Genomic DNA, 27670 nt, shown 5'->3' with positions numbered 1-27670 from the left:
AAGTTACTAATTGAAAAACAAAATGAATAACAGCAACTTTAAAAAAAATTCATTCTTTAGTTATAGCAGTGAAAGGTAAAAGAAAAAAACAAAATGGGTTCAGTTTTTCATAATACTCTCTTGATATTACAATAAAGCTCAGTTCTTGATAATTAAGATTAATTATATTTCTATTCACTTCTGTTTCATAGTCCTTGCTCACATTATTGGAGATGTAAACATAATGAAAATATATTTACCAAAAATAGTTGATGCTTAATAATATTTGGAATTAATTGAAAAGACATGGTGGTTGGTAGGTTAATACAATGTGGAAAGGAATTTCAATGTGTTGCAATGGAATTCCAATTTCAACATTTCCCTTTGTTAGAAAAACAATTTTCTTAATTAAAACACATCTGTGTTAGAGATCTCACTGATATTACTAGAACCTTCATTAATTTTTCTACCTTCAGAAAGATATTTTTAGAAATTAGAATGTCTCATTACATCATGCTTTTAAGAATTCTTTTATTTGAACTAAAATGCCTATTCATATATAATCAATGATGTGTGCAAAGGAAAAACAATGCTGAAAACATAATTGCATATTAACACTTAATTTTTTAAAAATTTCTTTACATTTTTTTGATACAGGCACGTACATGATTTACTTACAGAGCATCTATGTGCAATGACTTTGGATTAAAAAAAAGATAAAAATGTGCCTCCAAGGACATACTTAACACAAGTCAGTTGCTCGCTTAATCAATAGAAATATGGTACTTTTAAAAAGCTTTTTTTGCTCCCACTTTCCTCTCCAACGATGTGGAGTTTTCTTCTTAACTATCTTCATGATTTTTATCGTCTTGATTGAGACCATCTTGATTCACAGAGTCATCCTGATCATTTTCTCCCCAGTGTTCTCCTAGCTTATCTTCATCAAGGCTAACATGGGGAAAAATAAATAAAATAAAAAGACTCTCAAATGCTAATCATCCAAAGAAAAAATTACAAGGTAAAGAAATCCTCATGCATATTCTCCTGTTATGTAATTCTATGTTTTCCTCAAATTCATAATGTTGACACATTACCAGAAAATTTTGTAGACATATTGACTGCTGGAAAAATTACATTTTGATGTTAGAAAAGTTCTATGTCAATGATTTTGTTATTCATTATTAAGGGTTTACTTTTAAAAAGCACCATGTTTTAAAAAAACACAAATAAAAGTGCCTTATTTACGCTATCGTTACATTTTCTAGGAGTTGGAAACAAGTTATTTTGCTCTGTCCCACAGTGGACACAGAGGCTTTTGGTGTTAGGAAGACCTTGGTCCAAACTCCACATTAAAGACTTAAGAGCTGTGGCACTCTAAGCAAGTCACTTACTGAATTAACCCCTCTGTGCTTTAGTTTCCTCAAAAGTGGGGATAATGACACCAAATGCCTCACAAGATATTTGTGAGGAACAAATGACGTATGGTGTAGGTAAAGTGCTTTGTAAACCCTAAAATGTTACATGAAAAACAGAAAGGTTTAAAATTTGAATAAATAGGACCTCTTTAAGTGTTAACCATTAAGAACTTTTACGTGTGTTACCTTACTTCATCTTCAGAGTAGTGTTCAATCTCTTGGTCCGTCAAATACTCTGCATTTTGGCCTTTCTTTGAAACAAACTCATCACAAAGTCCTAATCCTCTTAAGGTGTTAGAATAATGCTTTTCTGCTGATATTCTTGCATTTTTCTAAAAGAAAAAAAAAACTTTGTTAATTAGGTAACAAGAAACGTCTATCTTAAGAAAGCAAACTTCCTTAGTAATGCACTATTACTTATCAGAAAGGTGGTTAGAAGCTCCTTTGAAAATAAATTCCACTGGTACCTACCATAGCTCTATGGGGACCTTTTTTTTTTACTGTAATTACTGCAATTACTACCATGTATATGACCAGAGGCCAAGGCTAGTAAACAAGCTAACAATTACTGCAGTCATCTTTGGAAAAACTGTCTTTCATAACTTATAAAGAACTCAATCTTTAGATCCAAGCCCCTCCCTTAGTTGATGGTTTGTAGAGATACACAACACACAATTAACACATGTAACATGCCATTTCCATGTACCAGCAGAAGTTTCTAATGTTCTGCAGTGTCAGCTGTGGTGACTGTGGAATTAATCTTGGTGAACCCTGGGTAAGTTTTGAAGTCTCCAAGGATTTTGGGGGCATAGGGTTGAGGAATCCCTGGGCTGAATGGGAGTCACAGTTGTAGATTTAGAGCTCAAAGGGCCTGTAACTCTCCCTTTGGGAATCGGCGCCCTCATTTTATAGATAAAAAACTGAAGCATGGAGAAACTATCCCAGAGTCATACAGCTAAGAATCTAAGGCTAGTCTAGCTTTGAGCTACTTTCCAATGTGTACCACTTTAGTGCTGTGGCTTTGAAAGACTTGGAGATCACTGGACATTTTAATTTCGTAGAGGTGGGCACGAAACCCTGAATACCCTAACACTGGCCTGGTCAAATGAAAACATCTTCCCTATATTTCAGGAAGAGCCAGTCTAAGCCAATTCCTTGTGTAAACAAAGGTTTCCTAAATAACCAGAACTGTCTCAAAGGTTGCTGCAAGAGGAAGGGAGGGGCAGGGCAGCCTAACCACCTGGAGTTGACCTCTCAAGCTATCCTGGGAATGGAGTGAAGCTAGAACACACAGTGTCAAATAACCCCCCTGGGAAGGGAATCTGAAGCCCTCCTATAATGACTGAAAGCCTAGCAGTCCCAGCTAGTTGAATAATAGCCTCTCTTACATTTCTCATGTTCAAGGACCCCTTAGAATGGTGAGTGACCATAAACTAAAAGTCCAGTATCTCTTCAGAAAAGAGAAGCATCAGAAGGATCCTCCTCTTAACCTACATGCCATTCCCCTTCCCCCCTCCCCCCGGGTTAAAAATAGATAACTTTAGTCAATACACCATTTTTTCATTCATAAATTCTGATCTCTCACATTTCCTCCTGCAACCTCTGTGCTGAGTTATTCCCTTTTGGCCAAGCTGAACAAATGTAATGTCTTCCACATTTCCCTTACATCTTCCCTCTCCCAGGGCTAACCACCTTCAATTCCTTCAAATGATTCTTATATGACATGATTTTGAGGTTCTCCATCATGGTCAACATCCCCTGGACAGCTCCAACTTTCCACACCCCTCACTTATGGCTAGCATGATCCTCAAATCTCCCTCTGAACCTGCTCTGCTTCACAGAATCTGTGCAATGGAAAGGGCCACTGAGGCCCGCTTGTCCAACCCAGAAACAGAAGGAATCCCTCACTCTCACACCCCTCACAAGCCTCAGCCTGAAGCACCCTGGGGTGGGGTTTGGGGGGTAGAGACTATCCCCTCCAGATGCGCCCCTTCCAATAAAAGAAGTTTTACTAAGATCAAGGCAACAGACCTCTGCAGCTTTCACCTCTCACTCTCCACTCCTCCATGTGAAGCCCCTTCTATAAATAGTTAAGGACAGTTATCATGTCCCCAATGAGACTTGTCTTCTCCAGGTTAAACACATGCCATGGACTCAAGGTTCCGTGTCCTCTAGATGTTCTCCAAGTTATTGCTGTCCTCAATCTGTGGTGCCCCAAACTGAACACAATACCCCGATGAAGTCTGGCCAAGGCAGAGCATTGGGAGACTGTCACCTCCCCGCTCATGCAGCACAAGATCTCGTCAGTTTTTCTGGCTGTCAGATCACACTGCTCACTCCTATACAGAGAAGTCCACTAAAACCCTCGGGTCTAACCATGCCTCTCCCATCCTGTACTTGTCAAGCTGATTTTCTTTACATTTATCCTCACTCAATTGTATCTTATTAGGTTAGCCCAACAGTTCTGAAAGTGTGGTCCAGGAACTCCTGAGATCAAAACTATTTTCATGATAATAATAAGAATTCTATTTTTAATATAGGAAACGTGGCTAGATATAACTCGGATAAATGCTCTTTGAGGAGTCCTCAATAATTTTTAAGAAAATAGGGGCAGCTTGTGGTGCAGTGAATAGAGCACTGGCCCTGGAGTCAGGAGGACCTCAGTTCAAATTCTGCCTCACACACTTGACACTTACTATGTGTGTGACCTTGGGCAAGTCATTTCCTCATCTCTCTTCTCCAAGAAAAAAAGAAAGAAAAGGGGTCCCAAGACAAAAGTCTGAGAGCTATTTTTTCAGGTTATCAAGGTCCTTTTGGATCCTGACTTTGTCATCTAATCTGTTAGCTATCTCTTTTTCTAGCCAGCTTTCAGTCATTTAAAGATGTGATCACACAATAAATGCCTGTACATAGGTCCCTGATAAAAATGTTATGTAGGGCCAAGCATACAATCTCTTGGACCCTCTAGGCTGACATCAAACATCTCATTACATTACTGTCTAATGGCCATATCTATCTTCTCCACAAGAAGGAGATTTTTTTCTAAAACTGTGCTAAAAATCTAGGTAAACTGTGTGTACAGCGTGTACCTCACCTACTTGTTTATGAATCATGTCAGAAAAGGAAACGAGGCCAGTCTAGCTTGACCCGTTCCTGATGAAGCCAGGCTGGCTTTTAGTGATCACTCCTCTTTACAGACGTTCCTTAATCATCTCTTCAGGGAACTGTTCTAGAATATTCCCAGGCACTGAAGTAAAATCCATTGTTTACAGACTCTGTTCTCATCCCTTTTTTTTTTTTGAAAATCAGGACTTCATTTGCCTTTCTCTGTTCTTACGGCACCTCTTCCACATTCCATGACCTTTCCAATACCACTGACAATGGCTCAGCAATCACATAAACCACTTTTATCAAGACCTTAGCCAAGTAACTTGAATTCATCAAAGGCAGTTAGGTAGATCTTATTAGCTCTTAACTTATCTTGGGTACCAACTCCCTATTACTTTTTGTTTTTCCCACTGCAAAGCTTATTTTCCCTTGCAGCGAAAACAGAAACAGAAGCAGTACTGAGCAGCTGTCTCCTGTTCTCAGGCTCTACTGTCCCCTCCATCCAAAGCATAGGTCTGATTTCTTCTTTGATTCTCCTATTTCTCTCAATATAACTGAAAAACCCCCTTTCTGTTGTCCTTAGTTTCCCCCACTGTCAAATTCAGATACTTCTGAGCTTTAGCATTATTGATGGTACTTTTACAGGACTGGTCCATGTGCCTTAAGTCAACTTTTAATATGACCTTGCTTCCATTTTCTGTACATTTCTTTTCAAGTCTAAGATCATGGGTAAATTCTCTATGGATTTGCTTTGCTTACCAATCACATCAAACCAATTCCCCTTTTCTCTTCTCTCACTGGAATTTTTGCCTTTGGACCTTCAAACATGCCTGAGCACCTCCCATCCTTCCTGGGCTGACTTTCTCTGGAGTATTTTGATCCATGGGATCTGACTTCTCTTTCCTTTGCACTCTTTGATATGTGCTTTCATAAACACTAGGGAGTATGCCAGAATATATTCTGACTTACTTTCCTTTTCCATTCTTCTCTAGGAGAGAAGGCCACTTCCTTCTGTGGTTCCTATCATTTCCATCACAGAAACCAACTCTTCCATATTCGTGAGAATAAGAATTTCCTCTTTTTCTTTTCTCCAATTTTTAAAGGCTGAAATTATCACTAAGGCAAGAAGATATTAACTGCTAGGCTTCTGGCAAAGAGAGAACTGCAACAGATGTCTGTGGAAGTGAATTACCGAATTCCTCCACTGCTGATCAATCATGACTCTATCATGCCAGAATTGTGATCTATTTTCCAACTTCTCACCTGTTTTCCTCGTTTTCCTCTTTCCACTCAGGTGGTAATACAGGATATACTAATAATAAATTCACTTCTGTTTCCTCTACCACTGACCTCACTTTCCTGAGACCACTGTATCTCCATTCACTCTTACCAATAACCATTCCTTTTCCCACTACAGGGAGTTGCCTGTAAATTTCTTGTTCTATGTTGTTTCTGCCACTTCTGCCTCTTTACCTTGTCTTTCACATCATCAGTCAGCTTCTCCTCTTTTAAGCCAGTTAATAAGCATTTATTAAATATCTACTATGAACCAGGCATTGCACTATATTCTAAGACTATGACATCTGATTTTTACCATCTTCTCCCCATCCTTATCCCTATAATCTATTTCCGTCCAGGATATTCCCCTCTTCTTCAACGATTTTAGCAATTGGCTCACAAATTTCCTCTTCATCCCTTCCCATTGTTCATAGCTAGATGCTAATAATAATATTCAAAGTTTAAGGAACTATATTTTAGTTGATAATGAACAGATGTTTTTCCTGAGAAATAACAAAAAATAGCAAATTAAAATAAAAAGTTATCTGTAATCAGTGCCTGAACTTGAAAATGAAGTGTTCTTTTGCTATGGTAGAACTTAAAAAAAGAGATTTCATAAAATTAAGTGGACAGAAGATCAGAAAGAATAAAAATAATCCAGGTTCTCTAACAGGTAAAATTTTCTTTTAAACTTTAATTTTGTATATTTATCTTCCACATTTTAAAATAAACATTTATTTCTTGTTCCTCCCCTTATTTATAAAATATTTCCCCAGACTTTAGACTCAGAAACATTTAAGGAATGAGAATTCATAGAATGTGTAACTGCTTACTAACACTAGAGTTCATCAGTCATGAAGTGGAAGCATGACTATAGAGAAGAGAAAGTCATAATCTAGTTAATCTGATCAACACAGACCAGAGAACTGTATAATTCTGTCTCCAGAGTGATTCGTTTTTACTTTATTATCCTGTTCTTACAACTATGCTTGTCATATTAATCACATAATGATAAAATTACTTTATGCTGCAAACACACAATTTAAAACATGGATTCTGTTTGCCTGAATCTAAAACTGATATAAAAATCCATGCCTAGAGGTGTGACATAAAATGTAATATATGACAATATGCTCAAACTAGCATATAAAACCTTCATTTGCATCTTTTAAAAAGATATTATGGCACTATGATCCAATGAGGATTTAGGAGTAGACTGTGACCAGTAAACACACCCCTCTTCAATAAGACCCAACTGGTTGTCTCTGGAAGACATATATTATAGTATTACTAAGCTTAGGTGGCCACATCTCTAGGTAGACACAGTCACTGGGAGGCTTGAGCTCTTCCAGCCCCAAATCTTTGAGTTTATGATCCTAATTCTCTACGGTTTATGGCTTAAAACATATGTTGCTGTAGTACTTCTTCCCTTTTGGGTGGGAGCTATTTGTTTAAATCCAAACCACTCATACATATCCCCTTTTGGGGGCAGGTGAGAAGATGATTTAAAAGAGATTGTGGTCTGTGAAAAGTACTTAGTCTCAGGCTACAACAGGATTGTGTGTGTGTGTGTGTGTGTGTGTGTGTGTGTGTGTGTTATGAAGATGTCATTTGAAGAGTACAGTTTTGAAAAAAATGTTCTTACAACTTAAATTATTTTAATTGATATCATGAAATGTGGTACTATGATACCACACTGATGATTCTTATTTTTGTTTTGTTTTTTGCTTATGAAACTTCTAAAAATCTTTTCACCATTAAACCGTAAGATGTAATTAAGTCAGTTCTTAAAAATGCAAATAACAACTATTTTTAGTCAGTGACTAAAATGCTTCTATGAAAAAAATCAAGAATATTTAATATAGAAATAAACTTCACATTCTATAGACATATCTGTCAGATGTTTAAGCAAAATTATTTGGTTAATTTGATGCATTTGTCATAAACACTTCTTAGAGAATCACTTCATTTTTAAAAAGGGAAAGTTGGGAGTTGAAAAGATAAGAGGAAAAAAAACTAGAGAACTAAATGCCAATCCACACAACCTGAGCAACTCTTTCAAACAGTAATGGTCTCTTCTTCAATCTCTTTTCTATTTCTTCTAGTTCTTGTAGGTATTCTTTCATCCTTTCCTTCTCATTCTTTCTATCATTAAAGTAATATAAAAGAAGAAATTAATTTAGTTTTTAAAAGGTATGCTCAAAATAAGAAATACACAGAATAATAAGCTTTTTCTAAGACAAATTTTAAAAATAACCTTATGTATGAAATAGCTTACCATATTCCCTTTCCCTAGTCAAGGTTGTATTTTTTTTTTTTTTTTGTGGTGCCTAAGTCAGATAGAAAATGTACTGGCAGAATCAATCTATTTATTGGGAATATACTCGTTGCTAGTAACTGGTTGCTAATTGGTAGTTAGTAAACAGGACCTGGTCTAAAGAAGTGACTATATGCCTTACTAATTAATGTACAAACCATTAATTTAATAGCTGGCAGATATATATGCACACATACTATACTTCTATATACACACACACCTCCATACAAGTCACCTATGACTTTTGGGACATCTTATATATTGATCATATAGACTTTTGATTTCAGTGGTGTAGGGAGCTGCCAGTGAGGAAAGTTCCTTTCTCCTCATACATACTGGCTACTGTTTTGCAAGTTCTAGTTTTAAAGAAAGTATACTGCCCAGAATCACAAAGCCAGGAAGGGTCATGAATGGGAACTTGAATCAAATCATTCCTCAGTTAAGGTCTGCTATCTATTTCCCATGCCACACTGCTTCATATCTATCTTTTATATACCAAGCTTTAGGGATGAATCTTAGATTAGAGAAATGAATACTTTCTCTCATGTACCCAAATCTGAAAATAAATGAGTTTAAGATTTCTTGTGACAGAATTCCATATATGTATATATACACAGACATATGCATACATACCTACATATGTCTAGATAGACACACACACACACACACACACACACACACACACACACATGTCCTAAAGGTCTCAGTGTAGTTTTAAGCTTTAATAACTTCAGAAGTACAAATGCTACAAACTTACAAAAAATAATCTCTTGAAATTTTGATTAAATTTCTTTTACATTTACTTACTTTTATAAGTTTTGAATAACAAATTTTTAATTTGAACAAGACTGGACCCCCTGGAACTATATGTGACAGTTTCTAGATGACTCTTTCTCAGACCAGTGGGCTGGTCAAAGAGGTCCTCTTGCTCAGACACCTGATCTAGCTCCATTAAAGATTTTCTTTGAGGTCATATCAAAACTGTCATGTATCCATCAAAAACCTTCTTCTTTGCATGATCCTAAGGTTAGAATTACAAATGTCATCCTTTTAGTCACTGAGTAGCAGCTGAGGAAAGTTTTTACAAGGTCTGAAAACTGGCTAGAGTGATATAGAATGCTAGATAGTAGTTACGTTGAATTTCAACAAACCAATATTTTTATATTTTAGAACACTTAACTTTCCAACTGTTGTTTTTTAAGTTTGTGTAGCTGAAGTTACTAAAGTTTAAAATTGTACTAAGCCTTTTGGGACATCTGGTACATAGGACATCAGAAGTGTGAATGTATGTATGTATACATGCATATGCATACATTTTATGTATACTTATATACATTTACATAGAGATAAAATATAAAAATATTAAATATTTACATATACCTACAACCACACCACATATTGTTTGATCTCTGTGTACATAGGCAACAATTTAAAGACTCTATGTGGCAGAACAGTTGCCAATCTGCATTGATAGAGGGAATTTCTTCCTAGGGAGCTGCTTATGCTACTTATACTATATTATACTCTGCTATACTACACTATACTACACTACATTACACTATACTATACTACCTAAGTCTAGATCCTTCTCTTCTCCTTCAAAAAAGAGAGAGAAACTAATTTGTGGGTCCAGCGATAAACTCTATGTAACTCCTATCATCCTAAATGATAAACATTGTAAACTATGTTCAGAATAACAACCCTGTTGACCCTTGGTGCCCTGAAAGAACCTAACCCACTTTGCATGGACTTTTCTAAGTACTTGAGGTGACTTAGTATTGGATCATTCCCCTAATGCTAATATTAATAATTTTTTTTAAAAGTTAATTTTCTTTAAAGGAATATATGTTGCAATTGATTAAAACAAATTACTATTTAGTTCATATACATCATATTATTTTTAAAATATTAGGCTCCATTCCTCTCCTGGTTCTGGGGAGACATTTTGCTCTTCAGACATAAACATTTCTGTTAGTCATCACAATGCTTAGCTAGAATTTCAAGATTCCTTAAATGATACCTGAGCGTTGTCATTCTGGATTTAGACATTTGAGCTAAACTTTGGTGTGTATCAATAGCCCGAGCTCGGGCCATCAGGAGTTTTTGCAATTCTCTCATTCTTTGCCTCTGCATAGCTAGACTCCGTTTTCGGTCCTCTTCTAAAGTTTTCTTTTCCTCAAGGGATCTCCTGAGGGCAAAATAAACTAAGGCTGAATTCATTTTAAGCCAACGAGAATAGTTTTTTTAAAAAAGGAATCTATATGGGATAAACTAAAGGAGAAAAACAAGTTCTAGCAGACTGAGATAAAGTAAACCAAGTAACTCAATCATCTGTTCCTTTTGTGAGTGAACAGACTTTAAAAAACAGGAGAGCATTAGGATATTTGATTACAGTTCTTTTCACCCTGGAGAGCCCTGGGACAGAAAATGCATTATTTGGGGAAAATACTTTGCCATACTCAAATGGCTCAGTGGGCACTCCTACCAATGCAGAGCACAGCCCATTCATACCTGCCCACCCTGTGATGCCCACAGAATTTTACCACATACAATTTAATCCAGAGAATAATGTCTTTCAGTTAACCTTGGGCAATATTTTCTCTTGGACTATATTAGTAGTTATTCATCAATCACCGATTAGTGAACTCTGCATCTAAAGTATGGGTGTGTTGAGTTACCTGATGGCTTGCTGTCTCCTTCTTGAAGATACGGTAGCTCTGGGAGATTCTGATTCACTTGATTCGCAAAGGGGATACTCGGTCTTTGAGCACCTTGCCCGTACTTTTCCTCTAGGAGATAAATAGGGCCAACGTGTTTCTTTTAAACGTTCTTCATCAGCTTGAATGTCTTCCAAAATTTTCTCCTTTTTGGAGGGGATCCTCAAAGTTAGGAGATCAAACGGCTCACAGACTGTGGTGGGCCTGGGATTCTTCTGCTCCAAGAGCTGCTTCTGAAACTTTGTGTGGAGGGTTTCAAAGTCAGGCACCTGGTATTTGACCTTGTTCCTGTACCTGGTCTTCTCACCCTGCTCTGGGTGCTTTGGCTTCCTCTTGGAGAGTGACTGGTGAGCCTGCATGTTTCCGGGCAGTGACGAGTTCTGTAAGAGCTCCTGTGCTCTTAGGTGCACCCTGATTTCTCTGAAGAACTCCTCCTCCTTCACTCTGTCACTGAGTGTTGAGCTGTAGGTGGATCTGGGCACAGGTCTGGCTTTAAACTGATTCTTTTTCTTTTTAGACTTTGGCACATCAGCCAGCTGCATCTTCCGAGCTTCTTTCTTCTGCTCTTCCCTTGCAATAAATGTGAATGGCTTTTGGGAGGTCAGAAGGATCTTTTGGCTTCTCTCCTTCACAGTCTTCTTCCTCTCTTCATTCCTCTCCAGTATTTCATGATAAAGGGGCAAGAAGACAGACTCAGGCACGGGATTGGCTCGGAACCTTTTTTTCCGAGCTAGTTCTTCTTCTTGCTTTTTCAGCAGTTTAAACGCCATCTCCATCTCCGACTGGGATTTGAGCCACTCCTTTTTTTTCTTGTCTTCTCGGATGGTCATTTGAAAGGGCTTAGGCACTGTAATCTTTGGCACCCACTTCTTTGGTTTCTTCTCTTGCTTTTCAACTACTGGTGAATCTGAACTGTCAGAGTGAGTATAAGCATAGTCCTTTACAGAAAAATCATTCCACATATTCTTAATGTATTCTTTAACAGAAGTCATCATTTTTACTTCATTCATGCTTTCTTTTTCTATATTGGAAAATCCAGTTTCAGACATATCTGATACACTAATGGAAGAAGGTTGATTCAAATCAGTCTCAGAAAATGATTTCTGCAAAATGGCAGGTTGATAGGAGGAGCTGATCCACACTGAGCTAAGAAGAAAGTAATGTGTTAACACTGTGACCAAATATAGGAAACCACAATAGATTTATATGTTGTAAGATCACTGTACAGTAGGTAAAAAATGACCAAAACAGTATGAGAGGTGATGAAATTATGACAGACTTAGAAGAGACCACAAAAATCACATCTTATAGATGAGGAAAACTGAGGGTCAGAGCTGAAGTGAGTCAGTTGAAAATTCACATTCTGCACAACTTAGAGATTTACAAAGCCCTTTTCTCACAACGTCCTTGTGAAATAGGCAGGCTAAGAACTGTCGTACCTATTTTACAAATGAAGAAATTAGGGCTCAGACTGGCGAAGAGCTTTGTCAACTTTCCAGTGTTAATATAGTTCCCAGCATATAGTAGGTGCTTAATAAATGCTTATTTAACTGACTTGCCCACAGCCATAATAGCTAGAGTCTGTGGTCTATAGAGCATACCTTAAAACTTGGACTATGGATATATTTCCTGGTGCCTGATAAAGAAATGATTAGTAAGTCTTCATTTGGAATGATGAAAGGCTTATCTTTGCTTTTTCTCCTCTGGTATATTGTAGAAACAGCCACAGATGCTCTTATATACATGCCCATTCTGTTCTACAATTAACTGCTCTCTGTTTCTATATATAGTGTGCATGCATGTATTTTGTATAATCTGTGTGTGTGTGCATGCATGTGCATGTGCATATGTGTTTGTGTATGTGTAACTCAATTTGTCCTTAATATGAAATTAGTACAAGTGCATACAATTATGATAGAGGCTGAACAATGCCCACAAGTCATCAGGACTCACTGATGCTGCCCAAAGCATGAGGTCAACCCCATTTCATCACACTACCTTCACAGGGCTACCATTTTAAATCCTCATTTAATTCAGTTCAACAAACAGCTATTTAATGCTCCCTATACTCAAGGCACTATATCATGGAATCATAAGCAAATTATGAATCAAGTATTCCTCTGTGAGATTATAAGATGGGTGGACAATAACAGGGAACAGATCGGGAAGGGCTACTCAGTCCTGACCTTACACCTAAAAGGTGTAAGCAACCTCTCTTTGCCACCAATCTGAACAAACCTGCTGTACACTCTAAGTTCAAGCACCTTTGGCCAGCTCCCTGGCTGACAGGACTGGAGTACCTGCATATCTTTTCTCTACTATTTCTATTAAATGATTCAACCTTGGTGGTAAGTGGGTCAGAAAGATCTTGGTCTTCTGTACTGATACCTAGTGTAACAGACAGGATTAACCCCAAGTCTTGTGACTCCAAGCACAGGGAGCATTCTTTTCACCAGGCACTACTGTCCCTCCAGCTTCTCCACAGTAGAGCTGGAACTAGAACTTGAGAATACTTGAGGGATATCAGTTAGACAGCTAGAATCCAGACTCAGAATCCAGGGAGCTTTCTATCATACTCTGAATGCATTTCTGTTAATTTACATATTATTTAAGGCCTTTAAAATTACATATTATCATAGATGATTAGGATGATCTAGATTGGAGAGAAATGCAAATATTTCTACATACTACTGGCTGGAGAGAAGACTAAGACTATGGTCACTGGATGAATATGAGTTAAAAAACAAACAAAATCTTCTAGTAAACATTTATACTGTATCATTAAGTGTATATAACATGTACACATGTGATGGAAAAATATTCTTATACTATTTTGAACCATTTATTTGTTCAGCACAACAAATCATTTCTGAGATTACACCCAAGAAAATGTAGAGGGAATTGTGAAAAACAAACTTACCTAAAATATGTGCCAGGCATTTCTTCCTTCACGGTGTCTGGCTGCACTCCCTTTAAATGTAATTTATTTTGATACAGTTTCTCCAATTTTGCCATCGTTTTCATGTGAGCAGCTTTCAGCTCTTCAAGCTTCCTGTAATACTCTTGATTGGAGTCACAGATTTCAGGAGTGCTCACTAAGTCCTCATAGCTCCTATTCTCATGAAGACTTTGCTCATCCACCATAGAAATGTCAGTATCAAAATCATCCTAGAAGTAAAAAAAATTCTATTCTTTTAAGTAGGAATTTGAAATTCCTGGAATTTAAACGTTTTAAATGTCTAGAACTGGAAAACTAATGATGCTCATGCTGACAAAATGCTGTACACCGTGTTGTAGAAATAACAGTTTCTAAAAAAGCAAGCCATGCCTGCTTTTCCTGACATTTTACCAACTTCATCATAAAAAACACAAAACCTGGCAGAAGAGAGTAGGAGAGAAAGAAAGGGAAAGGGAGAGGGAAAAAGAGACAGAGAAACCACACAGTGTATCATACCCTTACCTGCTGGTGTACTGTCCAAATGGAATGTAAATTTCAGTCTCTAAAATTTTTTCTTCTTCTTTTTCTTAAAGACCAGCCTTAACTCCAAATCACTCTGGCTCTCACTGATTGGCCAACAACAGGTCCCAGGCCAAGGTCTACTTGGTCACTGGGTGCTGATTGGCTCAAAATGAATGTAAATAGCAATTGTTTTTGTTTTGGCCAGAAACTCTGAGGGTTTTCCCTTCCCAGATTGATTTTTTTTTTTTAAAGAGGCCATTCTTTGCCTCATTTTTTTATTACACCTTAATCACTGAATGGGTACTGCTTCAGTCAAACTGAGACTTGTTAAAAATCTTAGCTTGAAAAGACCAAGGTCCCCCACTGCATCTGGGGCCATCTCCAGTCATCCTGATCCACATCTGGCCACTGGCCCCAATGGCTGTGGAGGAAAAAGTGAAGCTGGTGACTTTGCACAACCCTACCTCACTTAAATCCAATTCACTTGCATGTCATGGCATCACCTCGCTTATGTCAGGGTCCTCTTCCAGAATGAAGGACAAACAGCAGCAAGCAATGAAAAGGTCACATTCTAGAAGCTCCTAAATTGGCTACTTGGAGCCTTTACCTTCTTGCCCAAGCCTGAGTTCACTGAAGAATGTAAATTCATAGTTAAATTTCAGAATGAATGAGTGGAAAAAGCATTTATTAAGCACTTACTATAGGCCAGGCTCTCTGCTAAGCTCAAATATTTAAAAAGTGACCTCCTGCCTTCAAGGAGCTTTTATTCTACTGTCAAACCCCTTGGGAATCTCGAGGCCCCTCCCCTGTTCTGATGAGCAGTTTCTAATCTTCCTTCCCTGCCAAGGTCATCTCCTAGGAATCTCTGCTCTGACCTGCAGTTTCTAATGTCCCTGAGAATGTCCCCACATACCTCAGCAGTTTCTAGCTACCCCTGTTCCTACACAGAGATAATTGCAAGGACACTTCAATATTCCCTCCAGCAGGCTGGTTGTTCTCTGTATTCTGGCTATACTTCTTCCTATTTCCCACAACTAAACCCTATAAGGATTCCCCCCTTTTTCCCCTCCTTCCCTGGATATCCAGTCTGAAAAGGCAGCCTGTTGTCCCTAACTGCAATTCCTCAACCATGAATAAATGCTCATTTTTTTTTTTTTACTGATCACCTAGTTGGTTTGGCTAACACTTCTAAGGGAAGACAATACATATAGCATGATGAAGGAAGGGAATTTTGCTCTGAGAAGGCGGAAAATGAAGTGAGGAATGATGCATGCTTGTGTGTGGGCAGGTGTACGATGAAATGGCTGAACGGGATGAGAAACTAAAGCATGATCCATCATTCAGAATGGTGGAAATAGAGTGTGCTAAGTAGACTTGTTTGAACATGTTTGATCACCAATCAGTTGGGGTGGGTCCTAGGGCAGGAACTCCAAAGACAAGCCAGAAGCCTGAAGACTCCAAAACTACCTGGTACCTATAGTAGGGTATAGTAGTAGACTACTGTAAAATATTCTGGGTCCTGAACTGGAATGAAACAGCTCTCATAAGTGAATTTTCTAGAATAAACTCACCAGAAAAGACACAACTCTATCTCTACTAGCATTTTAAAAATTGGGACTTAGAAATGAAGGCTTACTGGGCAAGATGGCACACATCTGTAATCCCAGCTATCAAGGGGCAAGGCTGGTGGATCTCTTGAGTTCAGGACTCCTGAGCTTAAGAGGATTATTGCTGATCAAGTGTCTGTATTTTGTCCGGCACTACTACAGTAAGCCCCTGGGAACAGCAAGTGATCAGGTTGTCTTAGGAGAGAGCAAACCAGTTGAGGTTGGAAATGTGGCAGGTGAAACTTCAGTGGCAATCAAGAGTGGATCAATCTATGAATAGCCCCTACACCTCCACCTAGATGAAATAAGGAGACTTAGTCTTCAAAAAAAAAACACCCCAAAACCAAAACCCAAAAAACAAAAGAGATGAGGACTGATTTTAATCCAAGCTATACAAACAAATCCACTAGCTCTTCATACACTAGTTTTATAAAAGAAAGTCTTCCATGGATCATGAGAAACCTAAGCAGACAGCCAGTACCTGATCTTATATGACTGACCTCTGTGAAACATACAAATGGGGCAGTCAGGATGTGGATGGTTTGGGTCAAAGACCCAAGCCACATTCACTCTCTAGAGCTCTCAGGGGATGGAAAGAGGGTTTCATGGGGACAGTGTATCTACCATTGTCCCATACCTCAGGAAATCAGAATTTTTCAAAACATTTTCTCTTCTGAGGTACATACAATCTGGTTATGGCCCTCCAGAAGGATGATCATCTCTAGTCATCCAGAGCTAGGGTCCAGATGGCTCTAGAGGAGAAAGTGAGGCTGGTGACTTTATATAGCCCTCCCCCAATTAAAAGCAATTTACTTGCAAGTCATGGCCCTCTTTGAAAATGGACAAACAATAACAGTCATCTTCTCTCCATTACTTTTAAAATTCTGCCTCAAGCTTAGAAGTTACATGACCCTGGGTAACCTCTTTTCTGTAAAATAAAAAGAATAATAATCCTTAACTCTCAAGACTGTTAACAGAAAGGATCAACTGAGACAATGTATATGAAGCATCCTGAAAATGTTTAAGCATGCTACTCTTGTAAACCACCCTTCCTCTCTCTGAAATTCCACACACCACATGGATGTTACGTAACCATATGTAGTCTGTGGCAGAATATCATTTGTAAAAGTGACCTTGTTCTCTTTTCATCAAGACACCTAAATACATGCATAATAACAATAACTCCAACTTGCCTATATAGTGCTTTAAAGTTTATAGGGGATTTTCCTAATAACCCTGTGAAATAGGTATTGTATTTTACAAATGAGGAATCTGAGGCTTAAATTGTTTGTGATCAAGTAGTAACTGAGGCAAGATCCAACTGAGGCTTTCTGACTTCAAGGCCAGCATCTTATACAGTACATTGTTATCTTTCTTAATAAAGATTTTATAAGGATGAAAAATCAGATATGTTGTTTATATCTTTTGTTACCTTTCTTTCGCAAACTATTTAATTCTATTTGGTTATTTTTTTTCTATTCTCCAAAATTTTTCCTTTTTGCAATGTCCTGAAAATCAATCCCTAAAGTTGAGTCACCTTTAGCAGTTATTTCTTCTACATGCATTTTGTTAGGTCAATTTCATTCTTACTGACTTCACATTCCTTAAGGGCTATTGCCATTTTGTCATATAAATAAACATACTGGATATTTAGATGGTAAACTCCAAATGTTCCTCTATTCATTAATTGATTCACTCAGTCAATACAAACATTAAGTGTGTGGTGTGAACAAAGCATTGTTTAGTCCTGGGATACACAAAGGTATCTGTGACATAACCCAGATTTTAAAGAGTTTATAATCTGATGGGCAGAAAAAGGCATATATATACAAACAACTAAGATACAGAGAAGAGGAGAATATAAATTCATTCCTTTTGGAGTCTTGTTGGCTGACCTCCCCCTTCTAGTTTCATCTACAATGCTCTTAGGTTGATCAGGCTTAGCTAGATGTCATTCCAAGCTTTCTAAAGGTTCTTTTTCTCTAATGAAGCTGCCCTAACTCAATGCTGCTTGTGGCCACTAAGTCTCTATTGTTGTTTGTTGGCTGAATTCATTTCTGGTCTCTTCAGCCTCTTCACTTAGAAGCTGTTTTGTCTTGGTAAAATGTGTCTAAGAGACAGTAACAGAAGCAAAGTCCTGAATTTTGTCTATTTCTTTTTTTTTTTTTTTTGAGTTGACAGCTTAATAGGCTACAGCTCCTGCATTCAGTGTTCTCCACTCATCTTTTTCCTTATTTCCTGAGTTATCTGTCATATCTATTTGGTTTTGAAACTTCAGATGAATATTACTAACATAAGAACCAACTTTACAAAGAAGTATAGCTTTCAATATTTTGCCTTGCATAACAAGTGGATGGCTTAATGTTTAAAAAAATTCTAATAACTATACCATATATTCTAATTTACTGCATAGTACCACATGAAATAAAAAAGTTTTTTGGCTTTTTTTTTCCAAGACTTTAAATTAGGGCCATTTCTGCTTAGTTTTAAAATTATTTTTTGGTTGCTTTAAATATAGCCTATAGATATGAGCAGGAGTTCTTAACTTTTTTTTTGGTCATTAACTCCTTTGGTTGTCTGGGGAAGCCTCTGGACCCCTTCTCAGAATGTTGTGGGTTTTTTAAAAAAATAAAATAAATAGGAAAATAAAGGAAATCACACTCAAATATAGTTATTACAGTTGTTTTTTTTTAGGTTCACAGGTCTCAGATTAAGAACCTCCACATTAGAGGAATAATCTTAAGTGGACTGGTTTGACCCATTTAAAACATAAATCCTTTCAGCACAGATTATTAATCAGTAATTAGAAATTATAAATAGAGGGAAAGGAGTAATTTAAATATATTATGTCCTTGCTTGATTCTGCTAGGCAACACTGGAAACAATGAAAACATTCTGGATATATAAGAAGTGTCTCTCCTGCTTTGGAAAGGTTTTTGAACTACTAAATCAGGCTACCTACCTAATATCAGGTGGTTACCCCAACAGTGAGCCCACTGAAACTGTCGCTTTAGATTGCTTTCGTATTTAATTTCATTAAAATGATTTAATTTTCATTATTATAAATTATAAAATATGGCTTATAATGCAGACTTTCCCCTCCCACAGAATCACAGGCCAGAATCATTCTCCTTGTGACCAGAATGCCACTTTGCCTTAAGGGAACTTCAAAGTACTGTCAGATATGCCTATTTAAAATAATGCATAACACATATTTCATCTGGTGCCGTTCACTGGTTCTGTGAAAGATGAGATTCCTTCTATCTCTAAGTCTCTGACTCACTAGACATTAGGAGGGACTGTTAGTTCCTTCCTATAAATGTGAAATTAATTCCGGGGCTTCCAAAATTTAGATTATAAAAGTCTTGCAGCAAAAACCTGAGGCTACACATACTTTCTACAATAATAGTAAATATTAAATATAAACAATAAAACATAAATAAAGACTTTAACAAGCTTGGCTTCATAAATATTATTTGATTATGAGTGTTTAGCTCCAAATTTCAGTATTTTCTAATTTGCAACAAATGTGACACTGGAATCACTCTTCTTTTACTAGTGGCCACTATAAATTTAGTTTTAGTTAAGAAATTATCAGAATACAGGAATGTTTATACACATACAGTAAATAACATCAACAGTAAGGAAAATGATGCTCAAGGGCATCAATCCCTCTAGACATGAAGAAACAGTTCAAGGTACTATCTTTTTTATATTTTGGGTAGTTGGGGAAGGAAGTATGATAAGGGGGCTTTTCTTATGATGGGTGAAACAATTCTGGGCAAAACAACCTTTTTATATAATGTCTGGAATAGTCTGTACTTAATCTTTATTAGTTATCCCTGTGAAAAGTAATGTATAAGAGTTTATTATATTTTATAAATATAATAGATAATTAAATATAAAGAGACCCAGAAAATGATTTCTCCACAATTATGTAGAAAATTAAGGTCCAGGGTCCACCTCAACTCCACAGTCATTTATTAAGCACCTGCTATTACTGTAACAGAAGCATAAAACCCAAGGCTTAAGAATCAGAATAAAATGTAAATGGGAAATATTTAACAAAATAAATAAAAATATACAGATAATATTAACATATGGCTTTTGAGGTCAATAAGCAGCCACAGGGATCCTATTGTACGGTTTAATGGGTTCTACTAGAGTTTGACACCATTCTCATAAGGCATAGTGCTAAGCATAAGGGTCACTAACAGGAGTAATGCACAAGCTGTGCTCTCAAGTTTACAATCTAACGTGGGAAAAGATAAGTGCATGAATACCTTCATTAGAAGAGAGCCAGATATGTGCTATAGAAATGTGAGGAAAGAGCCTTTTTATGGTGTTAATAGTAGGGAAGGCTTCAGGAGGAAGATGACGCTGGAGTTAGATGTACAATGGAATCTGTTCCAGGCATAGAGAAGGGTATGAGCAAAGGTACAGAAATGGGGAAGGAGAAGAAGAAAATGAATGAGGGCTAATAGTCTAGTTTAGCTGGAAGAGGAAATACATAAAGGAGAGTAACATGAAATAAGACTGGACAAATAAGTCAGGGCTAGACTGTACAGGCCCTGGTTGGAAATTAATAACATGCTCCCACAAAACCCATTTTATTTGCCAGGCAAAGAGAGTACACCAGAGGTTCTAGAGGGAAAGAGTAACATTATCTTAAAGGTGTGTTACCAAGATTATTATGACAGTGGATTGGAGTACAGGTTGGAGAAGGAACAGATTGCTGGTAGATATTAGAAAGTTACTACAAACAATATACAAGAAGAGGTGGTTGGAGCAGAAACATCAAGGAGGGGGCAAAGAGGGTACAGAGATTTACAGTCATACAGCTGCCTGAGCTGAGGCAGGCAGCCTAGCTCCCATACATACACATATATATATACTCTAGCAAAAAACATAAAACAGTACCAGACCAGATAATTATCAAGAAATCCTAACAGAAACTACACTACAGACTTCATCCACCTTAAAACAGCACAAAAGTCAGCCAGAAACCCATAGGCAATAGGAAAGGTAAAAGTAAAGCCACCTAGGCAGGCAAACATGGTAGTGACTTCCCAGCAACCAGACAATGGCCCTGGATAGATCTGGTTTGAAAGACTTTAAATTTTAAAGAAGCCTAAGTAGAGGGCTGCCCCAAGAAAGTCACAGTGGAGGCAAGAACCCACATCAGAGACTCTAGAAATCAATGCAAGTGGCAGGAACTCTTTGCAGCAGTTAGGAGACCAAGCTACTTCAGGTCAACAGGTTGCCAGTTCCTAACACTCTGTCTTGAGATGCTATATAGGGACCTGAAGATCTAGTGCTCTGAATCCCATGGTTTGGTAAGAAGGAGAGGATCTAACCCCAGCAGGAAGAAATTAGGGGAGGAATCCAGGAGACCCAGGTTGAGACCAAGCACCCCATCCCACCCACCTAATCACCCCACTCAAAAGTGCACATGTAGATGGTTATCTGGCATAAAGCCTCAATTTAGGAACTAGGGAAGGTAAGATGAGTAAACATGGTACAGATCACTAGCAAAGCATTATAACAGATCCTGAGATAGCACAAAAATTCAATCTAGCAGGAGGGAGTAATTCTACAAATAATTATAAGCATAGACTCAAAGAAAAAAAAAACAATTTCCCAGAAGGATTACATGACTATCCTGAAGAAATGAATGAGATAAAAAATAAGATAAAAGCTTTTGGAGGAAAGATATGGAAAATTACTTTAGCTTCAGCCAAGTATGGACTCCCTGACAATTAAAACAGACTAACAGAAGTTCAAATTACCAAATAATTGTGCTTATTTCACATGCTAGCAAGGTGGTGCTTAAGATTCCGCAAGCTAGGCTTCAGTAATATGTGAATCAAAAATTACCAGAAGAGCAGATAAGTTTTCAAAGAGGCAGAGGAACCAGAGTCCAAATTGCCAATATTTGTTGGATAATGCAGAAAGCAAGAAAATTCCAGAAAAATATCTACTTCTGTTTCACTGACTACATGGCTCACAACAAATAGGGCAAGTCCTCAATGAGACGAGAGTACCAAATCATTTCATCTCCTAAGGAACCTATAGGTGGGCCAAGAGTAATTTACCCTAAAGGGATGTTAATAATCTTATAGGAGGGAAAATAGACCTTTAATTGAGTAGAAGGCTTTTAAGCATTCTTGATGAAAAGACCAGAATTGAGAAGGACTTTGAAATGCAAACACAAGAATCAAAAGAAAGTTAGAAAGGTAAATTTTTATTTGAGGAACTGAAAGATGATCATCATCATTTATAAGATGATGAAGGACTAACATTCTAATAGGTAGAGAAGAAACAAGTGTCCCTTCAAAACTTTAATATCTTCAAAGGGTATTTAGGGACCTAAAAAAACCAAAAAACAGAAGTCTCGGAGGTTGGATTAGTTCTTTTTCAAGGCTTTTAGCAAGGGAAAGTAAAGGGAGGTAGAAGGGATACACTAGCGTAGAAAGAAAAAAGGGAATGGAACTTATTATTTCTGATAACTGGGGTGTGTAAGAAAGAGTATATAAACATAGAAAATGGGCAGTGAGAGCCGGCATCAGATTAACCTCACTCCTATCTAAAATAGACAAAGAAGGGCTGAAAACACATAGAGTTTGGTATAGAAATATATCAAATACAAGAGGGAAATAGGTAGGAATGGGGTGTTAGTTAGGATAATTCTAAAGAGGGAATAATCACAAGCAAGTAAGTGAACAGAACCAGAACAATGTACACAATGACAAAAACACTGTAAAGACAAAGAGCTCAGAAAGACTCAAGCAATAACCAATCATATGTCCAAATGACTTATGATGAAGCATGTTACCTAACTATTGACAGGGAGGTGATGGATTCAAGATGAGGAAGAAGAAATAAATTTTTCAGGATGATCATTGTACGTATTTGTTTTGGTTCAACTATGCTTATTTGCTACAAGTTTCCCTCCCTTCTGTTTGTAATTGAGATGCAGTTGGGGAATACTGATGGAAAAGGAAAAGAAAGAAAATAAAGAAGGCAAAGAGAGAGAAAGGAGGAACCATTGAAATATTTTTAAAAGTTCCAAGGAATACAGAAAGAAGTTCAGCAGGAAACACAAGCAGGACAGTTTTAAAAGTAATGGGTTGAATTTATTATATACTTTTTAAAAATCAAGCAACATGGAATAGAAATTCACAGTTTCACATACAATTCTCTTTTGGTGTTCTAATAAAATGCCTCAGAAAGTTTATAGGATTGTAGTGTTTAGAACCAGAATGGACCTATGAAGCCATCTAATCGAATCCTCTCATTTTACAGATGAAGAAACTGAGGCCCAGGGAGATTAAATGACCTGTCCAAAGTCAAACAGGGAGTAAATGCCAGAGTTGGAATTTGATCCCAGGTCATCTGACTCCAAATTCAGCAGTCTTTCCACTCTTCAAGGAGGATGATTACTAACGTTGGTGGCAACAGAAGCTAGATGACAAAGGGTTGAGCCATGAATGTAAAATACTCTTTCGTTCAGTTGACCCTTGAAGCAGTGAGAGCAGCTCTGCCTTCTCAAGGACTGCCCTTCTCCAATAAAGCCATAAAAGAGGGGCAGGAGTCTTAAGAATTAGAGCTGCCCAAAAGTGGAATGGGCTATCTTCAAAGGTAGTAAGTTGCCCCTTACTGAAGGTCTTCACATAGAAGAGGGGTTCCCAATCTGGGGTGTGTATACTGCTTGTCAAGAGCAGATAGCAGATATTTGGTAAATAACTCTATTATCCTAATTAAATTAAGTAGTTTTTTTCATATGTGACTATGCATGATAAACAATAAACAATTTTCCACCATAAGTGTCTGTTCCCCTTCCCTCCTTTCCAGCTCCCCTTCATGTTTTGTCTTCCCCTATTGGGATAGAAACTCCTGGAAAAGCAGGAACCCTGTGGCTTTGCTTTGTTTTCTCTTCTTGGTCCTCTAACCCCTTAGAGTAGCACCTGGCACACAGCAGCACTTACCAAAAGCTTTCTCTACTTATCTGTCTACTGATCTTAAATACTGAATAGGCAGGTAAAAGGTTTCCTGAAAAAGGAGGGATACAGGGACCAAAACATGTTAAGAGCTCCTATGGATGCTGTTAAACACTCATTAGAGATGCTACAGAAAGAATTCTAGTTCAGGTACGGACTGGACTACATGATTTCTGAGCTCCTTCTCAATGGTCAATCAAGAACTTTCTGTTTGTGTTGTACATACTCCTATATGGACATGTAAGCTCCTCGAGGGTAAAGAATTTTATCTCTGCAACCCCAGAGTGTAGCATAGCATATGGCAGGTGCTTACACTCTTGTTGACTGACTGAGAACAGAAGGGGTGGATTTGGGAGCTTAAAGGGGAGAAGCAGCTTTGGAGATCGATAGGAATAACGGTTAATTAGAGTAGAGTAAAAGACCTGCTGCTCAGAAATTGCCTATTTCTTGATTTCCGTCAAAAGCTTGGAGATGGGGGAGAAGGTAGACCCTCCTTTCTTCCTAATTTCCTTAGCTCTGTTAAGGGTACGGTCATCCTTTCTGTTACCCTGGTTTGAAACCTGTAGTCAATCTTGATTTGTCCTTACTCTGCCTCTTTCTATTTGTTGATAGGTGTTAGTCAATTATTTTTCCAAAGCAGCCCTCACATTGCTCCTTTTCTCTCCACTCACACTGCTGCTGTCCTAGGTCACAATTTCATTGCCTTCTGGCCTTCCTGTTTCAAGTCTTTTCCCTCTCCAATCTCATCCTTCATACAGTTGCCAAAGGGATTCACAGGCTGTCCCTTCATGCCCCAAGTGCCCTGCCCTCAAACCAAGTTTCTTTTGGAAATATCTGTATGTACTTCCTATGTATTATATATCTCTTTCAGTGTGTACATATGTATCCTACTATAGTATTTAAGCTCCTTAGGGACAGACTGTTTTGTCTTTGTATCCCCAGTGCCCAGCACTGTGTCTAGCACATAGTAGGCATGTAGGAATAACAGATTTCTGACCACTCTCTACATCTGTAAAATGGTGGGGTTAGTCTCAGAGGATCATTTCAGTACTAGTTCCATGTTCCTGTGATAGTCAACATGTTTGCTGAATTCAGCTGTCACCCTGCTAACTCCTCTACTCTCTTTAGTGTTTCTTCTCCAGGTATACACTACCCACTGGCTGGCTACAGTCTACTCCAAGCCCCCATATCACCCTTTTAGTTTTTAGAAGGGCTATAACCTGAGAGGTCATCTAGTCCAGCATCACTATACAAGTGAGGAAACAGAGGCCTAGACAGTTTAAAAGAAATACCCAAGGTCACACAGCTACTTAGAGGTAGAAATGGCATTTGAATTCAGGTCTTCTGGCTCCCCTACCCAGGGTTTTTGCTTCTATACCACATTGTGTCCCTAAACCACTTGTGGTGCCCTCTTAACTCAGTTAAGTTAAATTTGTATATTGCAAATTCTAAAAAACTTAGATTAAAATTAAGCAAACTGAACCGAAATAACTATACCTCATAGGGTCATAAGGACCAAACCTTCAAGTGAGACCTATTTATTATTAACTGCCTTCAGATTTAAATTTTCTAAACTTTTGGTTTTTGGTAGCTGAGAAGCTTCAGACATATGGCATGAATGCATTCTAAGCTGTGAGTGGAGATCTATACAAGTAGACTGATGGCTTTTAGCTGGAAGTTTTAGATGGACACCTGTTCAGTAGTGTATGTGAAAGAAATAAAGGGAAGTATATTCATCATCCAGTAGATAGGTGTTCTGGACACATAAAGATACTGAAACCTAAGCACAGTGCAGCAGAAAAGGCCCTAGCTCTGTAATGAGAAGACTTGGGTTCAAATCCTGCCTCCAGTGATTACTATCTGTGGGACCTTGGGCAAGTCTTTTCACCTCGATGAATTTCGATTTCTTCATCTGGAACATAATAACAGGGGGCCTCTCCACATTTTTCTGCCAAATGAGTTCCTAGATGGGTTCTGAAATAGAGGGGGAAAGCAAGGGGCAAATGCTGCCTTCCCCCCAGAACCCATGGTGGCCAGGGTGGGCTTATCCCCTTGCTGCCATCCTGATGTATTGGTCCAAGATGCACACAGGCTGCTGGCCTACTCAAATGGTTTGGGTGACATGGAGGTCACCAACTACCGTTTCCAGTGAAAGGAGACGTCCAGCAGGCCTTACCACCCACCCTGTTACTACATCCTGTCTGTCATCTGACCTAACCACATAACCTTGGAACCCTTGGGTCTTGTTGTCTGCCCCTCACCTCAAATCCGTTTAGGGATTTGGTCTTTGCCATCTGCCCTGCAGCTGAACTTTCAACACGATCACATCATCTCCCCTAATTAGAGTAGGAGATCCCTGAGAGCAGAGACTGTCTAGCCTTTTCTGCACATCTCCGAAGGGCTTAGCACAGGGCTTGGCTCACAGTTAACACTTAGCATTTTTTCATCCATCCATCTGTGGACCTCTAGATCCCTTCCCAATTCTAGATCTACGATTCTGTAATCTTTTTGACCAAAAACAAAATCTTAGGCACACAAGTGTGAGAAGAAGAAAATGACATATCACTAATTAATTCAATGATTCCTTGTTCATTTTTCCATCTGTTTTTTAGATTGAACTCTTGGTATTTTCCACAATACAATATCCAACTTGTCTTCCTCTGCATTTTTTTTTTTTTGCTAAATAAGACCCTACTATCAGTAAGCCTCATATAATACATTAACTTACATAACTCTCATTAGACAGCAGACTAGAGGCATGGTCAGAGTTGTTATTTTTCTACAGGCTTTCAATTATGAGGGCACATCAAACCTCAAGTATGAAAGTGGTGCAGCAGAAACAATTGTTCCAATACATCAGAGAAGTACTGAAGTCAAATAAAATAGTAATTTGTACTCCCTAAAATAAAATCAAGGCACTGCATCTAAATATACAAGAATTGTTTTTTAAAGCCGTTAGGTACTGCTTGTCAGTCAACAAGCACTTATTAAGCGCTTACTATATGCCAGGCACTATGCAAAGCTCGGAGATTAAAAGAGGAGTCCCTGCCTTCAAAGTACTCACATTCCAATGCTGGGGCAATATACACTTATCAGACATCGATGGTACAGATAAAGGCAAAAGTAGCTCCTGCCCTCAAAGAGCCCCCAGCCTAAAGGGGGAATTAACAACTATATCTGTACAAGATACCTCTGGCGTAAATAAATGGGAGGGGGGAGGGGTAATCTCAGAGAGAGGAAAGGCTTCTTGCCCAAGGCGAGCTTTGAGCTGAGACTTTTAGAAAGCCAGAAGACGAAGATAAGGAGAGGGAGAGCAGTTTAGGCATGGGGGAGGGCACAGGCAGTGCAAAAGCACGGAGTCGGGAGATGGCATGCTGGGATCCTTAGGCCACCTTCCTCCTCCCACTGAGAAGCATTTCGGGAGAAGGAAGGAGGATGACGCGGTCCGGCCGAAGGCCAGGGTCAGGGCCGGGGGTCTGCGCAGGGTCTCCGCCCCAGCCCCTACCCGGGGCCCCCTACCTCCCCCTCCTCCGCCGCCGTTTCCTCCGGGGTCCCGCCGGCGCGCTCCCGCTCGTAGAAGTCGACGCGTGGCGACCTGGAGCGCGGCTGCAGTGGGGCCTGGAAACCGAAGGAGGCGAGCGCTGGAGCTCGCCGGGGAGCTGCCATGGCTCCCGGACGTCGGCGCTTGCCGGCCCAGGTTGGGGCAGAGCGAACTCTGGGCCGGCAGGGGGCGGCTCCTCGCAGGGGGCGGGGCCGTTACCGGGACGCTGTCACCCGGGACGCCGCACG

The 27670-nt window shown here is 38.6% G+C and overlaps 1 protein-coding gene across 5 annotated transcripts; it reads right to left on the bottom strand.

The window, feature by feature from the left end:
* Positions 1–493: 493 nt before the first annotated feature.
* FAM161A (FAM161 centrosomal protein A) lies at positions 494–27627 on the bottom strand. Of its 5 annotated transcripts, none has more exons than XM_072635451.1 (7): positions 27401–27625; positions 13735–13982; positions 10776–11960; positions 10118–10285; positions 7826–7925; positions 1581–1726; positions 494–927 (listed from the first exon to the last, which is right to left on the bottom strand). In XM_072635451.1, exons 1-7 carry the CDS (start codon positions 27545–27547, stop codon positions 822–824), a joined length of 2100 nt encoding a protein of 699 aa, XP_072491552.1. In that variant the 5' UTR covers positions 27548–27625; the 3' UTR covers positions 494–821. The 5 variants fall into 5 exon arrangements, 4 of the variants coding, with proteins under 4 accessions (XP_072491552.1, XP_072491555.1, XP_072491554.1 ...); XM_072635454.1 differs by lacking the exon at positions 27401–27625 and adding an exon at positions 14275–14368; XM_072635452.1 differs by having other exon boundaries at positions 823–927; positions 1586–1726; positions 27401–27627.
* Positions 27628–27670: the final 43 nt, after the last annotated feature.

Source organism: Notamacropus eugenii, chromosome 1 (genome assembly GCF_028372415.1).
Source record: "Notamacropus eugenii isolate mMacEug1 chromosome 1, mMacEug1.pri_v2, whole genome shotgun sequence".
NCBI lineage: Eukaryota > Metazoa > Chordata > Mammalia > Diprotodontia > Macropodidae > Notamacropus > Notamacropus eugenii.
Note: the sequence above shows the minus strand (reverse complement) of the source record. Positions and strands in the feature narration are given on the sequence as shown.

Coding starts and splice junctions, on each gene's coding strand:
- FAM161A (XM_072635451.1), bottom strand. CDS start 27,547: ATGGCAGCTCCCCGGCGAGCTCCAGCGCTCGCCTCCTTCGGTTTCCAG. Junction 13,983..27,400: donor CGGCGGCGGAGGAGGGGGAG/GTAGGGGGCCCC, acceptor TTTTACTTCTAG/GATGATTTTGATACTGACAT. Junction 1,727..7,825: donor TGTTTGAAAGAGTTGCTCAG/GTTGTGTGGATT, acceptor TTTTTCTTTTAG/AAAAATGCAAGAATATCAGC.